This window comes from Aphelocoma coerulescens, chromosome 6 (genome assembly GCF_041296385.1).
Source record: "Aphelocoma coerulescens isolate FSJ_1873_10779 chromosome 6, UR_Acoe_1.0, whole genome shotgun sequence".
NCBI lineage: Eukaryota > Metazoa > Chordata > Aves > Passeriformes > Corvidae > Aphelocoma > Aphelocoma coerulescens.
The window spans coordinates 29148507-29166161 of record NC_091020.1 but is presented as its reverse complement, the minus strand read 5'-3'; the positions used below and the strand labels follow the sequence as shown (position 1 = coordinate 29166161).

Below are 17655 nucleotides of genomic sequence, written 5' to 3'. Positions count from 1 at the left end.
GGTATTAGGACATCTCAGGGCTGCCTTTCGAGTCCAAGTTGTGTCTACCATCTGTGACTTGCATTTTGTCACAAGATACCATGGTGCTTAGTCCCCCTCCCCTCCTTTTTTTAAGGGATTTGAGAAGAAGAATACTGATAGAAGGAGGGACATACAAATGGTGGATTCCTGGATAGCAGGAATGTGCAGCACATGCTTGGGGTTCTTCTGGCCCATTATTCAACAAACAAAAGTCATGCCCTTTAGTCAATAGGACTGACTCTGCTCTCATTATCAGTTGTGATAATAAACTTGGACTTGCCCTTTTGCAAGGCATGGTGTTGCCTGGGCTTAAACCCATGAGGAGATGAAGGTTTTTGGGCTGTACCTGTTCAGTCAGCTTGAGCGTTGGAACCAGGCTCATCTTTTCCCTGCTGCCTGGGCTTTAACAGCTTGCATCGCTTAGTTCTGTTTGTCTCTATTTGTTGTTATTTGTTGATGTTTCAGGAATTCACCAAAGGAACACCAAGTCTGGGGATAATAAAAACTGGAAAATCCTTTGTTCGAGGCTGTCTCCTCTGTGGCTTCCATGTGTGCCTCAGCTGATGGGCATTCCTCTTCCACTTCACTGGGCTTCCAGGCCCTCTCCTCCCTCAGTGCTTCTGTCCCCTGAGGCTGGGCACAGAAGCACAACCCTTGCAGTTCAGTGCTGTCTGCCACATCAGTCTCTTCAGATCTTACCACGTGCTGGATTGCCCCTTAACAGGAAATCTTTTTGAGTATTTTATGTTTGAAGGGAGAGGACTGTGGAAGCTTGGGGCTGAGCTAGAGATTTCTGATGTAACATGAGATATTGTGACACCCCCTGGGACAGAGTGCTCCTGGCTTCTGGTTTCCATTCTGCCATCAGAGTCCTCCAGGACTGGGGTGAGAAGTGAGTGTTGACTACCCGGGAGGTACCAAAATTCCTGAGCGAGAGTCCCTTTGCCGATTAGAGACCAGGAGAACTTCAGTTTCCCATACCTGCAGGTGGGAGACAATATGCCGCCTTCAGCGCAGTCACAGGGCTGTCACCTCTGCTCTGGGCTGTCCCTGGAGAAAGGTCTGGGCAGTCACAGGGCTGTCACCTCTGCTCTGGGCTGTCCCTGGAGAAAGGTCTGGGCAGTCACAGGGCTGTCACCTCTGCTCTGGGCTGTCCCTGGAGAAAGGTCTGGGCAGTCACAGGGCTGTCACCGCTGCTCTGGGCTGTCCCTGGAGAAAGGTCTGGGCAGTCACAGGGCTGTCACCTCTGCGCTGGGCTGTCCCTGGAGAAAGGTCTGGGCAGCCACAGGGCTGTCACCGCTGCGCTGGGCTGTACCTGGAGAAAGGTCTGGGCAGCCACAGGGCTGTCACCTCTGCTCTGGGCTGTCCCTGGAGAAAGGTCTGGGCAGTCACAGGGCTGTCACCTCTGCGCTGGGCTGTCCCTGGAGAAAGGTCTGGGCAGCCACAGGGCTGTCACCGCTGCGCTGGGCTGTACCTGGAGAAGGGTCTGTGCCCTGCTCTGGGCTGTGCCACTCGCGGGGCTCTGCTGCCACCCAACGGGGACGTGCAGCGTCCTTGCTGCTGCTCGCTCGGCCTCGCTCAGCTCCCTGAAGCGCTCAGGGTCTTGCTGAAAGCAAAACGATGAACACTGATTGCTTTGGCAGACAGGAGCTTTCTACAGGGAGGGTTTTTTGTAGCTCGTTCCTAACAAAATCTGAAGTTTTTACAGAGTTTGCCAGGCGGTCTTTGAATCATAAACAGCACGAAAAACGGGAGAAATAGTTTCCCTCTTCTACTGAGTATGTCTGTAGTGCCAAAGATTGAGTCTTTGTACAGGACCCAGGAAGGCTTTAAGGAAAGGAAGATGCATCTTTGCACTGCTGTGTAGCTCATCCCTTTGGCTACCAAGTGTTGTGATGGGGGGCAGTTAATGAAGGGTAATGAACCAAGTAGCTAACAACAAATGCATCTGTTTGTTTGCTTGTTTGCAGATTGTGCTGGCTGTGGAAGAGACATAAAAAATGGACAAGCATTGCTGGCCCTGGATAAGCAGTGGCACCTGGGGTGCTTTAAGTGCAAGGCCTGTGGGAAGGTCCTAACCGGGGAATACATCAGCAAGTGAGTAACCTCTGCTTCTCTTCTGAACTCCTGGCACAGTTTTAGCTGCTAGCAGAGAAGAGCTTGCAGCAAAATACACATCTAGAAGTCCTGTTTTGACCACCTTTTCATATACACCAAAATCTTTGTTCCCAGTGAGAGCTGAGCTGGGAAAGTGAACTGCAAAGTGTAACTGAAAGGTGACGTTTAATACTGAAAGGGGTATAAGTCCGTGTTCCCATAGAGGGTTAGGTGGATTGTTGCATAAGTTTTCTGTAGTAGTCGAATAAAGCATTGTGTCATTTTGCTTTCCACATGTGATTTTGAGAAAAAAAAAAAGTAGGAATTCATTAATTTCTTACCTTTGCTAGATAACAGAATAAACATGATGATGTGATTGACCTGACACTGTATTTCTCATCTCCATATAAGAAACCAATGAAGAGGGTTTTGAGTGGAAGAAAGTGTAGAGAAAGAGAATAGGGAAATGATAAAAGAGAGAGAATGAAGATACAATCTCTTTTTCCCCCTTCAAGCATATAGCAAAAAGAAAAAAATAGGGAAACAATGCATGTTTCATAAACCTGCCATTTGGGTATGTATAATATTTATAAGAAGTAGCATCTGTAATTTCTCAAGAAAAAATCCAGTGCCTGAGAAACTCCTAGGCTGACTAGTGTTTCCACTTTTACTGTATGTTCCTTGTTCATACCAAAAAAATACATTATCTTACACTTAAAAGTAACTGCTTATAGTCTTGCAGACTATATAAGGTTTTTTTTCTGAAGTGAGCAAAAACTGTCTGCCTGGGATAGACTGTGATCTCCTCTCCTCCCCAGAGACAGTGACACTGATTCCCTGGAACTGCACCACCTGTAGGTGTAGAGAGTCTGCTCTAAAGAAGGAGGTTTACTTCAGTGGTTTGTACTGGGTGCCTTGTCTTGATGGGAATTTAAGGAATAATTCTAAGAGGCATTAGTGAGAATATGATTTTTTTTTCTTGTACTACAAAGTGTTTCCCTTGAACTCTCCCCATTTACCTCTGTCTGTGTGTAGGAGTTCCAAACTGAAGACAAAGGAAGAGAATAACTCATGCTGTAACCTGTTCAATAAGAAGTGGTTTGTAATTTGTGAATTTGTGAATTGTTTTTCAGAGATGGTGCCCCTTACTGTGAAAAGGACTACCAAGTTCTTTTTGGAGTCAAGTGTGAAGCATGTCACCAGTTCATTACTGGGAAAGTCCTAGAGGTAGGTGTTGTGTAAACTAGAGTTTATGAAAAATTGAGCCATGTCCCGTTATGTCCTCATGTAACTGCAGAGAATACAGAAATTCTCACAGAAAGGCTTCCTGCTGATTTTAGAACAAAGTTGCTGATTTTCAGAATTATTTTCAGTGTTTTAGTTTTGCAGTCATCAGGAAAAGTATGTGATACAGAATTAATTGGACTAGTTTCTATGGATCTGTGGTTTCTATTTTACTCTTTCCATGGTGATCTGCAAAGCCTATTGCACTGCTTATTCTGTGTCAGATTTAATATATTTACAGAAGTAATTTGAGTACTGGAATCACCTTTGGCAACCATAAGTTTGTCAGAACTTACCACGTGAGATTTACACATGATCTGAATGATGCTGAGGAGGTGAGAGGGAGAAATGTGCTGGAGAATTAAACTGTATGTTCAGAAGCGAGAAGGCAGAAACCATCTGAATAATCTCCTTTGCTGACTCTTACCTGGAGTCCTCAATGTTCTCATTGAAACCAGTCAAATCTTTTTAGAGATGTCAGTACCAACCTCCATCTCTCATGGCTCTGGTAAGTCCCCTTTGAGCTGGAATCCTTGAACTGTGGATGGATTCCTCTGTGTCATTATTGAATTGTTTAAGGGGCAAAAATGCAGAGGACCTTCCTTGTTACTGAGATATGAGAAGCAAAACTGTTACCTCTTGTCCCTGTAGGAAACTCTGTTCAGTGGAAAGAACCTAAGCTGTGAGCTCAGGTCAGCAGCTGGACTGTATGTTTTTCAGTGAATAACTGAAAATAAACCTGAAAGTGTCACAGAAAATAAAAGCAGCTGGAAGTTGCTAGTGAAAGTGTGTTACAGCTTTCCTTCTTTGTGTCCCATCTACTACAAATGTAAGACTGTGTCAGCCCTCATGTGAGAAGTTTCGGGCTTGGCATGAAGTGGTATTGTGGTTTTAGTTGTGGAGGTTTCTCTGGTCCAGCATTCAGAATATTAACCAGTCACCATGAGAGACTCAGAGCTCGTGTGGACACCTGGTGCATTTGTCACTGCATGCACTGGAAGGATGTACAGTTCTTTCATTAGCCAGACTCGTAGCCTGCCTCCTTTGAAATGTGTATCTAATTCCTTTGGAGACCTGCACAGATAATTACTGCAAGCAGCCTGAGTTTTCCCTTGAGTAGGAAGGCTGTGTCTCTGGCTTGCTTCTTCTGGTCTGCCACCATCTGCTTATCTATTCCTCTCCACTGATGAGTTTTGCAATTTTGCATTATGTATTGGAGACACCTTAGTTGCCATGCTGTACAGGAAGCACTGCAGGAGAGAAGTAATTGGATTTGTGAGATTGGGTAACATAAAATAATTCTGCAATTATTTTAGGTGTACATGACAGTTGGCTCTAACATAAGCAATGCAACCTCTTCAGATGAAAATGACAGAAGAGAGGGTTATTGGAGTCCGTGGAGAGCTGGGAAGAAATAAACTATTTCTATCCAGAGCATTTTGTGTAGTAGCTGTGAATATGGCAAGGTTGCACTCCTGTTACTCTTCCTAGCATCAGTGAGGAAGAAACCTAGCTGTTCAAGGGGTCATGAGCTGTGTCCTATCAGAACTGGATAAACTGAGACTAAGGAAAGATTGGTTCAATTGACCTGGAACTTGCCTGTCCATCATCATTTAAGCTAAAGTTCATGTTATCAGAGATGTATCCTGGGCAGAACCTTGGTGCTCATACTGGCCCCAAGGTGAGTTTCTCACTTCACAGTTCTTATTCTTCTATGGCTATTTATTATCAGGAGATGAGACAACACTTGCTGCAGAAAGGAAGCATGTCCAAACTCTTGCAATGATCTCCCTCTTCTAGAGTCAAAATCAGATAAAAAAGATAGTTTTTTCTCTTTGACCTGGCCCCTGCAGCATCAGACTTTGCTGATGAATTAGAAACAGAGCTTTTGAATGATCTTGTCAGTAATGGAAACATTAAGTGTGCTAAGTTCTGGTTGAGACTAGAAATTTTGCTTGAATATTTGTGGCTCTCACTGGTTATCAGAGACACAACCCAAAGTACTGCAGCAGAGGGCAGCAGTGGTTCTCAGTACATAACTGACACCAAACTCCTCGAAGGCCTGTAGAAGTTGTGTTGCTCTGACTGCCGTCTGTAAGGTGTAGGCTGGCCAAATTGTTAGAAATTTTCACCAAAAAAATTAGCATTGTGTAGCCAGGGAGGCCATTCAGACATTGGCTTAACTGAATTGCAGTGTGTGTTAGCAGCTTGGATAGCCCATGGTTGAAGTTCTCCAGGTGTCTGGGAATGCAGATGCAGGAGAGACATTCCAACACTCTGTGTCTTTTACGTGGTGCTGGAAAAGTGTGGAAGATACAGGTGAGCAGCTACTGTTCAACAATCGGAGGAGTTTATCAGAACTGTGGGCTTGTTTTGTGGCTGTCACTGTCAGAGCTGCACAGTTCCAAAGGGGAAGTACTAATGCCTCTAAATATGACTCAAGGAACTAATAAGTTGAAAGCTAGTATGAGAAAATCATGTGTCAGCACGTGTGTCCCCTCTGGGCAGGAGAGGTCGTCTAAAGGATGGGGTCAGAGCATGACATAAATCCTCTGGTAATAACGGAGACAAGAGATCGGAAGCAGCCACAGGGCCACAGGAGATAATTCACAGAACAGGATGCCACAGTTCAGAGAGGGCTGCAGAGGCAGGACGAGGAACAATCTCCTTATCCTGTACTGGGAATCACCCACAACCTTTCAGTTCACCTGCAGTTTTAATTTAGATGAAGCTTGAGATTCTCACAGCAGGATTACTGTCTTCCCTCTTCGTTTTCTTTGGCAATATTTCCTTGGAAAATTTGGGTATTTTTGATGATTTATATCATGTAGGTTGTGTCTTGTCCTGCTGTTTCCCCCTTGGGAAGGAAACCACATTCTTGGTGTGAAGTAGCACACTTACAGGAATTGTTTAGGTAGAGGTTATAACTGCCCAGCCCAAATTATACCTACTAACATGCAGAGGGAAAAAACCCCAAAACACTTTGTATTTTGCCTTTGTTAATAAAAACAATTGTAGCAAACGCCCTGTAGTAAATATGCTGATCAGTACATTCCGTTTTATTTGTCATTAAAGTAATTCATTATGTCAGGAGCAGAGTATACTATCTCATCATCTTCATCCAAAAAAATTATTAGAAGAGATTGAAGGGAATTCTATGGTACATTGTGTACAAACACTTCCCTCTAATGGATCAGAAATGATTAGCAGCAGTCCATTTTGGTGCTTTTTTTTTCTGCTTCTTCTTATTACATCTAGGGCAGACTGTAGAAAAACTGAAGGGAGACAAAAGCATGAAACTTATGTTTGGGTTCACAGACGCTGGTGTTGTCTATTTTACCAGTAATAGCCTATTTTACTTATTTATTTTTATTTAAAGAGAGATTGAGATTCTTTGCAACATTTCAGACTTGCGGCTCCTGCTTATGTTGTCCCCCAGTATGGCTTTAGCACCTCTGAGAAAGTCAGATTTTTCAGTCTCCTACAATCAACAGCCAGCAAGAGAGACAGCCACTCCTAAAGTGGACCTGGGAGTCTTCATCTCAGAAACAGCCATGCTGTGGCCCTGGTAGCACCCTCAACAAAACCTGTCAGAAATGGCCAAGGTTTGGGTTCAAACCTTGAGATCCAAGGACAGACTTCCTCCAGACACTCAGTAGAGGTGACCCCTTTGCTCAGTTAAGAAATGCACTAATAGAAAGACAGGACTTATTTTGCTAATATCCACAAATCATGGAAGAATGCTCTTTTTTTCTAGGCCATAGATCTAACAACTTTCAGTAGCCATAGAAATATTCAAGAAAAATCCCATGTGCATTTAAGTCAGCTCAGATATTTCTGATGTATTATTTGGCACATTGCTCTCTGTGACAGATACTCACAGATGATAGATGAGTGCATGCCAACACAATAAATGTGGTAAATGTCCAATATGAAATAGATATTGCAGCTTTCCTGAGCATACTGGATACTTTAATGCTTGAGTGTTTCGGGAAATGTTGTCAAGGCAACAGAGATCACTGTTCTTCCTTGGGCTTCTCCAGCAGAAAGGAATCTTTAGTTATGAAAAATTACTCATTTCCCATTAAATCTGGTAAAAAACGTTCTTAGCAGGCAATAACAGCATAGTGAGAGTGAGGACTTCTACACAGACTTTCCACTAAGCAATGGTTTTCATAGCTTCAGGGCTTGCCTATTGAAACATGCCCTTCTGGTCCTAAAACTCCAAATTTCTGTGCAGACATGTGCAACTTCACAAATGTAAGTAAACTTCAGCATATATTTAGCCATTTGAAAGATGTCGACCTAAATGATTTTTGTCTAATATGTTTTTCATACACAGTATAACTACTACTCCAGGGCTTAATTCAAAATATGTTAAATCATTGAGAAGCTTCCAGCTGACTTCAGAGAATGGTGGATCGTGTCTGTACCCATGTATTTCATCTTTGCTTATCTAAAATGTATTACAATACTCCTAAGCAGTATTCTTTTAGATCGGCACAAAAAAGACATGAGGGCAGAAACAGGTGAATATTTTGCACGAAATCATATGAAAAGCCTGAGAATAAGATCCAGGTCTTAAAATTTTCACCTTTTTTTGGCTGTAACTGATTGAACAGGATTTGATCTCATGATCTAGAGATGCATATACCTGTTCTCAAGTGCCTTAACCATCTTGCTACTCCACACATTTGTTTTTATAATGCTATTTGCTTAATATTAATTGGCAAAACAAAACAAAACAAAACAAGCCATTGTGTGATTTCTCCTGGCTGTGCATAGCTCTAGTTCATGTTTGAGGGGCTGCTGCCTGCCCTGGGTTTGTTTCCTGTGCACTGTTGAATCTTGCACCCCACCTTGTAAGCAGTGGCACAGTGCCATTTTCACAGATGGACCTGAAAAGGGAAATGCCAGGCCACCAGAAGGTTCCCTTGATTTCAGATTGCAAGGTCAGGTCAAGTTCTAGATATGTTTGTGATATTGTAATTCATGCTGAGCTTCCCCTGATTTTAAAGAGGAGTATTAATTCAAGATGTGGTACTTAACCTAGATGAAGTTTAGTGCTTGTAAATACTGTTACTTTAATTGCCAGAATTTTAAGATGTCTCATCTGTGCTGTAACTAATTCTGAAAGATGTCAACTCTGAGACACCTTGACTTCTGAAGGTAGAAGGAAATAGCAATAATTATGAGAGGGAAACAGCAAACAAACAGTGAAAGCTGCTACATTTGTCTAAGAAAATTGTATTCATATTTAAGAGGCAAGGCATGTAACCCAGAAGAGCCTGTAAGTTTCTTCAGATGTTGTTTTCAGAGCTAGATTTAGAAACCTGTGCTGTGAGGGGTTCATAGAAGTTTCTGCTGATTCTTTAGATGTGAATGATTCTATTCTAAATAATAAATAAACAAATAAATATCATGACAGAACTACCTTGCTGGTTCCCATACGAGCTGTAAGTGAATTATTTGAACAATGCCTGTCAATGTTGTTCACATGTTGCCTTATGCAAACACTCACCCACATTAGCAGCTTTTCTCATGTGAGTATTAGCATTCAGATGCTTCAATTGATTGACTTTCAGAGAAACTCAGCAGCCTGCAGTTTAACTAATCTATTTTAAGGAGACTTAGGCTCATAGCTTATGTGAAAACATCACCCTTCTCTGCAAAGATCCATGCAGTACAGAGTTTAGTTAGGTACTTCAGTACCGTTATGCACCTGGTCCTGTGTTCTTAAAACACTTTCTAGATTGAGGAGCCATATAGAGAATCTCTTAACCTGAGATTTATTTCAGTTCTGTTCAGAAATGTTAAATGAAAGAGTAGCATATATTCTTCTACCTAATGAGGTATTTAGGAAGACTGTTTTCATAGGAATTATTCAGGAAGTATCACAAAATATGTAATTTACTGGATTTTAATGATACAGCCTGTACTGATAATATAGGTTGATGTGAAGTAAAATTTCAAACACTTTTATAAATGAAGCAATTAATGAACCGAACAGAGACTGATGATAGGATGGATCCAAACAGGTTTGGTGCTATGTTAAAGTTGTGGTAAAATAATATCCCTGAAGTATGCACTACCATTCAGTTTTCATAGCACTAAGTATCCACTGCTTTATATGTTTTACAGGCTTGGGAGAGACTTTGCTCTCAACCAGTATCTCCCAGTCACTGCTGTAATCTTACATGCCCCACAATAATCCAGAGGAAAAGGCCACAGAGCATATGAGAAGCAGCAGTGGAGTTCAGTGCATGCTTTGATACTTCTGTGATTTGCTTTGTTTGTGTTTAATTTCACTGCCTTCAGAATAAAGGAGAAAACATGACCATGTTGCTTGAGCGTCCCAGGTAAATGATAACAAAAGCAGAAGCACATGCTGTGGTTGGTTGTCAGACAGGTACATACAGAAGAGCACAGGACCTTTTTGATTATGGAAGATACCTGGGAGAGATCAGATAGGGTCAGAGCACAGAGCCCATTGAAGACTCATCCAGTGTTCCTAGGGTGTGACTGGAGCATGATCTTGCTCCAAAATGTGCAAACAGGATAACGGGATACAGGTGCCGGTGTGAGAAGTGGCCGCAGCACTTTGGCTGCATCAGTCTGAATTGGGCTAGAATACCACCTCGGTGAAACTGTTTCTAACAAAACTAGACTAGCACCCAGGAGGCTGTATAAATTCTTCAGAAGCTGGGGAAGTAATATTTAATAACTTCCAGAGGAGGAGAGTGCCGAGTTCATACTCAGCAGACGCCTTTCCCCACGGGAAAAATGTTCTGAATTGTGTCGACATCGAATAGTGACACACAAACGTGATGAGAATGGTCCTGCCCCTGCCTGGGCCGGTGCTCTTCCCCTTTTCCTTTCCCAGAATGGGATGGCCGGGTTGCTGCCCGAGTGGGTTCAGTGTGCAGGGAGGGTTATTTGCTGGTTTTGGTGGGTGTGTGCTGGAGGGGGTGAGGGAGGAGGAGGAGGAGTGAGGCTCCGGGCTGGGTGTGCAGCTCCAGGCACAGCCGAGCGGGTTGGGAGAGAACAGAACAGAACCAGCGGCACAGCGCTGCTGCTCCTGCCTGAGCCTCAGCGGAGCTGAGGAGGAAATGGACTTGGACTGAAAAATCCCTATCAGCAGGTAAACCCCTTCCTGTGAAAGCAGAGCTGAACTGGAAAGGGTCATGGCTTTCCTGGAGGAGGGAGAGGGGGGGTGCAGCTTTGTGAAGTGACTGAATAGCTTGCCAGTGGGATCATAATAGGGTACTTGTACTTTCGTTCCTGTGCACCAGAAGGAGGTTTTTTTTAAAGGCTGTGTGTAATTCTGTGGTTTAGATAAAGAGAGTGCAGCTACACATGTTTTTAAACTGCCAGGAAGAGAGGAGAATGGCACAGAGCTTGGGCTGTTTCTGATTGCAACTGATTGCTGCTGTATGGAGGAACAATACAATTCTCTATCTTAAATAATTCTTGATAGAGTTCCTTGGCTCTTTTGATCACTTTGGCGATTAGTACAGAGAAATATGGTTAGCATCTGTTTCCAGTTCCCCTGCCTTTTTGCTGAGAAATGTGTTTTATCAGTTAATGTGGAATGCTGATTTTTTTTTTCCTTAATGTGGGGTTTTTTGGATAAAAGCAGGGAAATGAATAATAACTCAGGATATGGGTAAATGGTGCAGACAGGTTGCCTATGTAGCTGAGTAGCACCATAGATTTAATTTAATTTAGACTACATTTCCCTGATGAAAAATACCCTGCTGTAATTGCTGAGAACACCACACCAGAGACAAGATCAAAAATCTAGAATAAATATACCTGCAAAAAAAGAACATAAAATGCTTCATTTAAAGATCTTTCTAACAGGATTTTAGTGATTCCCCCCCTTCAAAAGACAGAATTTGGCAGGAGGGGTATCTGTAGTTGGGTAAGACTTTATATATGAAGATGACAAAAGAGTATCTGAAGTTGACAGAGCCCTAACAGAAGTTCAGTTGCTATGGCAGCATAATCACAAGGCATTAACTTCTCAGCAGTGGTTTGGAAACCATGCTTCAGTCAATTTGAACATCAATAGGAAGGGGAGGAATGTTAAGAGGATGTAAAGATGGTGAATAATAAGAGCAGGTTGCAACAAGTAATTTGAAAAAATAACCAATTAAATCTTCCTTATTGCCACAAAGGGATTTGTGAAATCTCTCAGGTGCTTATAAAATTATGGCTTATCTCTATAAATTGCTTTTGTGAGTACAGTCTTGCTGATTAGGATCTGTATTTCCTAGCAAAACATCTTCAGCATTTATCTTTTTAATTTAGTTAAATATTCTCTAGTGTGTTTCTTGAACTAAATATTACCAAAAAAACTTCAGCAGACAGGTCAAAATTATTTAAAATGACATTTCAGTAGAGGCATTTGTATTAGCACAAAGTTTCTTGCCACCACCAACAGCCTTTGTGACAAATAGCCATTGCATTTATTCCAGTAGGATGGAACAGACAAAATAAGTAGCTTTTTCATGTCTTAGAGGTGCACAGAACACATAGCAGCTTTTAGCAGAAGAGTAATTTAGCTGGATTAATGTATTATTTGTGTTAGTTAATTGGATTAAGAATTCAGTTGCTTGGTTGTAGGGCAGAATGCATCTTGTTCCCTTGGAGCAGACTCCTTTAGGGAAAACATAATTCTCTAGTTTTATTTTGTAGCCCCCATTGCTTCTTCTGTCCATCTTTCAAACCTTTGCATTGTGCTGGTGCTACCTGCCACAATCACCCACAAGAGAGAGATGAAACCAATCATGATCCCTGCACCAAAGTGCTTAGACTGAACCCAGGAGTTCCTCCACTGTTGCAGCCCCACTGGCAGGTGGGATGTGGTGACAGGGGAATGTGGCTGTGCCCTCTGCAGCAATATGAAGTTATTTCAGGCAGTTACTTTTTGCTTCTCCTGGACAGAGATCACACACTGAAAAATGGATTAAATGGTAAAATTTTTTTTTGCAGGAATCTGATGTTTCATTTTTAAGTCCTGCTTTAAGTCTTCCTATCAGTGAAGACTCTATGACCGACTTCTAGAAGACATGGGTAGAACTTATACCTATCTCCCATAAAAAATAATTGTTGAGAAGAATGCAGCAATAACGTGTTTGAAACTTGAGAAGTGGAGAAGAGCCTGTTGGGGCAAGTCTGTAGCTGTCACCTGCTTGTAACAGGCTCCATCCGGGTATTGTGCTCAGCACTCACTTTGTGAGGACTCAGCCACCTCTCTCTTTTGTCTGCTTTGTCAGGGTGTTTTCCTGAGGGGGAAAAAAAAAGTTAAGAAAAACAAATACTAGCCCAAAAGACATGTTTGGAATCTCTAGGGACTTTGAATTCCACAGAATTAACACCTGTCTTTATTGAGCAGGTGGTTTTACAGATGAAGAAATATGATCATGTGAGTATTTTATGGATATTAAATGTTTGAAATGACCACCTGAAGTACAAGATGGGTAGATTTTAATTATATGCTCATGCTACATTAGAAGATCATACAGGTCTAGTAGCTCTTTGGATAGATATCTGGGATGTGTGACATTTATTACAAGTCTTTTTCTTTTTAAGAGGGAAAAATAGCACACAGTAGGAGATGCATCTTTTCATCACCAGAAATGCAGGTACTCTGGCACTTAAACTGTCTGTGAAACTAGTTTGGGATTTTTTGTGGTTTGCAGAGGTCAAGGAAATACTGTTGTAAATCATTTAAGCTTAAGTTAAAATGTTAAGCAATTGACTTTTACATGTAGGATTTGGAGAGGGAGATTTGTTATGCATAAAGATGGATTTGCTGTTGCTTAGAGTTCTGTAAAGCAGTTGCATCTTGGCTGGGTAATGTTTTTTCCTAGCAGTGAGGAGGGTAAAGAGTGAGGCAGTAAGAAACTTTTAGCAGATTTATCTCACCATCACCCTTGAGCTACTGCTGTTGAGGCAAAATCACGGAGATGCTGTAGTCAGTTGAACATCAAATGGCAGCAAATGTTGTTAGATATCCTTTTCTGCTTTATGTCCATCAGCTCTTTCCTGCTCATCACTACATTACTATGTGGGAATTGTTTTTCTGTGGTAACTAGAAATCTTGATTTTTATATGGAGCTGAAGTAAACAAGACAGGGAGTAAAATCCCTGTGTCTTGGCTCCAACATGCATACTCTGATTGGATATTCAAGCCAGCAAGGATTCAAAAACGTACTTGCATAGTTTTGCAGCTGTAATTGGAAATCATGTGTATCAGCAGTTAGAAGACTGACAAATAGGAAAAAAAAAAAAAGGACTTCTGCCAAAAAGCAAAGGCTCTGCTTCTAGCAGAGTACATGTTGATGGTCTGACATCTATTCAAAGTTGTTCTTTTTGAAAAAGAGACAACAATTTCTTTACACTAACTATCCCCTAGTTACCCTGATGTCCTTTCTTATTTCCATTTTAAGTTTAGTGTAACATAAACATTTCGGCTGGAATCACAAAACAAGGATTCCTTAGAAATGTCTGGATGTAGTCAAATACAGGCTCATAACTGATATGGATGACTGTGGAGTGACTGGGAAAAAAAGTATTTGAAGTAAATTTGTCCTTTCCCTAGGTTGTCGTCTGTTGTTTGTTGTGACCTCTTGCTTTAAGAGATTTCCAAAGGTAGTAGGTAGCATTGCAGTTAATCAAGGATAAAACCCATTCTTTAGACATTTTAAAGCATTATCAGATCAGACTGGTTTAAATAGGATCATTTTCCTACACGAGCAGGCTCTAGTCACTAATAGAAAAAAGTATTTCCTGGACAATTCCCGCATATTTCCCTGTCAGAACAATCCATGAGTCTCCATGGTACAAACTGGCATAAATTGAGTGTTGCATATCTACTTTGTTTCTTACACGCTACTTTTGTTTTATGTTCTCTGGTTATTTTCTGTGGCTGTACTGAGTCTGACCTCATGCATAGTTGCCTTCTCCCCTCCTTTGGCCCTTGCAACTCTTGTTTCTCTGTTGTTTTTGGGACACTCCCTCTGAAATGAATGCAGATACCAGAATGGAGCCCAGGCTTTGCTAAATCACATGCCAAAGCTTGCATGTCTCCTGGATCAGCCTTCTGACAGACAACAGGAAAGGCTTTTCTGTGTGAGATGAACAAGAAAATTGGCTACAGTTACTTAGATCTAGTGCCGGGCTACACGGAGGTCCAGCAGTGCTGGGACTCTGAGGATTTGAGTTCTCTGCTTGGCTGTGCTGCAAGCATTAATTTTGGTCCAGGGTGAGTTGCTTAAACTCCCAAGCTCTCACTTGTTTCATCAGCTGGAAAGTAGTTTGCACTTGCCCACTGAACAGTTTAACATGAGTTTTATCTTGAGCTGTTCTCCCAGCCTTCCCCATAGCACCAAGCCCTGTCACAGAGCTGGGCTCTCTGGGTCAGTAGAAATTTTGGGGCCCATGCAGCTCACCCAACCCCAGAATTTCTGCTGGCCTTGCACTTGAACTGTCTCAGTGAACCACAAGTCAGATCAACCAAAGCTGCCTTCTAGCTGCAAGGCCCCTGCTGTACCAGGAATTTTGCTGCTTAGCCAAGACAGGTCTCAGTAAACTGATTTAACTCAGTTGGAAATTTTTCCAGTATAACCCGTGCTCCCTAGGAGCTGCCTGATGCATTTGTAAAATCTTCTTTCTTTGTTATGTCCATTGGAATGGTTTTTAAGGTCAGAAGAACTGCTAAAGTCATTTTGCTTGACCTTCTCTTTTCAAAATCAGAGCTTTTCCCTAGAAACCAAATGAAAGCTTATCCTTTGGGAAATTACCCAGTCATGAAAACTGCAGAATGATTGCAAGGCCAAACGTTTTCCCTCATGCTGCTTAAATTACCTTTGCTTTTTAGAAACTTCACCTTGTTTTGAGGTTAAATTTGTCTAATTCCAGCTTTTTGATGTCACAGAGTTTTCAATGGGATTGAAAAGCTCCTGCTCTTTCCTGCTATTACCTCCTTTCTTGGCTTTAATCACCTGTCATTGTGATCTAGTCCCCTCTGAAGCCTTTATCTGAGTAATGATTTGACTCTGAGTCCTTCAGGATCACAGCTAAAAGCTCACCTTGTGCTGATGTTCTTCATTGATTTCCCTTCTGCAAATCCACCTGTATGCACACACCAGGGTTATAAAATTTTTTCTCCTTTTCCTTTATATTCTTTGTATACATTAAATGATCAGAAGAGCCATCCCTTTCAGGTCCTCTGTGACAACCTTTTCTGGGAGATTTTGATGATGTTCCCCAACTGCCTCTGTCAATTGCTGTTGCCCAGAACATGGCTCTCAGTCTCACAAGCCCTTGCCTTCTCGATTTGCAGGCATTTTACATCAGTCTGTTAGAACACACTTGGTTGGTTTAGATGGCTTAAACAAGCATTGCCTATGAGTCACCAGCACATTCACCAGGGAAGGTTTTGTATTCTTGTCTTGGCCAGCGGTACCTCATGCTGTGGGTTGCAGGAAGTAATCTCTGAGGTATCTGGCTCAGCAGAGCCTCCCCTGCTATCAGAGCCATCTGTCTGAGCAATGCCTAGATACAGTTTTCTTAAGCCTCTTTGAGTTGAAATTATTCAGGTCTTGAATAACTTGTAAATCTTGATTCATGAAAAACACTATTAAAAAGAAAAATCTTGCTCACTAAACAGTATCAAACAAGAAATTGGCATTGTCAAATACAGACCCTAAAGATACACATCCTGAGTACTCCTGCCTTTTCTATGTCATCTTTCATCATTTTTCATCTACAGCTCGCAAGGGAGCTTTGCCTGATCTGCTTTTGTTTTTTTCATATCATGCTCTAATAAAGATTTTTATTGTCTTTAAACATACTGTTCCTACTTATTTCTTTGGTAAACTTATCTTTCTTATTAGTTGTGTTTATTTCTAATGTAATGACTTAGTCATTGCCTTTTTTTTTTCTTTTTAGTTAATATTATCTCATTTCTTATGATTGAGACATGCAGCAGAATGTCTTAAAGATTGTTGGGTTTTCCTTTTATGGTTGCTTTAAGATCTAGGAATATGTATGTTCCTTCCAAATGCCACATGCATGTATAATTATATATCCATATCTAACACTGCTCGCTGTTTTTGTTTGTCCATGCATGCAAACAAATCATGATTGGAGATAATTGCTAATTTTTGAAAATGATGACAAGCTTTTTATATTAGGATGAGGTTCAGTACTTATTACCTGCTGTCAGGTGCAAAACTTTCTGATTTATGAAGTAATTCTACTGAGTTTTTTTTAAGCTACAAAGGAGGTTTGTTACTGGCTTTTCTAGCTAGACTTCAGCAGGTTGGAGTCAGCTGTACTTCTACTGACTGATGAAGTTATTTCCAGTTCAAGTTACTTCCCATTGTTTCAGAACTATTGTTGCAGCACTGCAAATACAGCTGCAGTGGATGTGACCTGCTAATGCACAAACATCAGCTCTGTTACTCGAGGTCCAGCCAGAGGAACAGGTCGAGGGACCAAAAGTCACTTCATGTGAAGAGCTAAAAGGAGAAACAAGGTCGTGTCTCACTCCTGAACTCCCATATTCCTGATAACTCGGTGGTTCTGCCATCCCCTAATGAAGGAAAACACGAGGATGACTTGGAAAGGGGGAGATTCCCGGCATTGCGGAAGATTGGATACTGTGTGTATCCGGTACAAAATCCATTCCCAGGGCTCCCTGCTGTCCCTTCACTTGTGCCACGGAACTGGCACTTGGCACTGAACCAAGCCAAGGGCTTTGCTTTGCTCTCGGCAGGCTGGAAGCTGGGGCTGGAATGGCTTTCCCACCATGCTGCAGACATGGGTCACTCAGTACAGCGCAGCACACCTACGCTGCACTCTTGCAGTCAGCACAGGCTTTTCTCTGGCTGGTGGAGTCAAAATTGCAGTTATTCCAGCATTAGGCTGTTTGAAAAGGCCCTTGGCACTGTGGTGGAGTTACTGTAAAGTAGCTTTCCTGGTTAATTCTAATTGCAAACTAATCCAGAAATATGAATGTGGCTGTAAGCAGATCCCTCAGTTTCTGAAGTATCTTTTCACGTCAAAAATCGTGCTGGACAAAATGTATACAACATAAAGGAATATTTAGTTATCTAACGCTTTCTGAAGCTTATAGATTACAGAAGATATAGAAAGCCTATACCTATACTTGTAAACTGGACCTGTTCCAGCATTGTTGAGAAACAGAGAAGGGATTTGTGTCAGATACTTGCTGCTGAG

The 17655-nt window shown here is 41.8% G+C and overlaps 1 protein-coding gene across 12 annotated transcripts in view; it reads left to right on the top strand.

The window, feature by feature from the left end:
• The window catches only part of ABLIM1 (actin binding LIM protein 1), a 193983-nt gene that overhangs the window by 117744 nt on the left and 58584 nt on the right, over positions 1 to 17655 (top strand). For all 12 annotated transcript variants that reach the window (XM_069020088.1, XM_069020080.1, XM_069020087.1 and 9 more), the window contains 2 exons: positions 1992 to 2118; positions 3252 to 3345. In XM_069020088.1, the coding sequence (XP_068876189.1) occupies positions 1992 to 2118; positions 3252 to 3345 (221 nt within the window). The remainder of the gene's footprint in view (positions 1 to 1991; positions 2119 to 3251; positions 3346 to 17655) is intronic.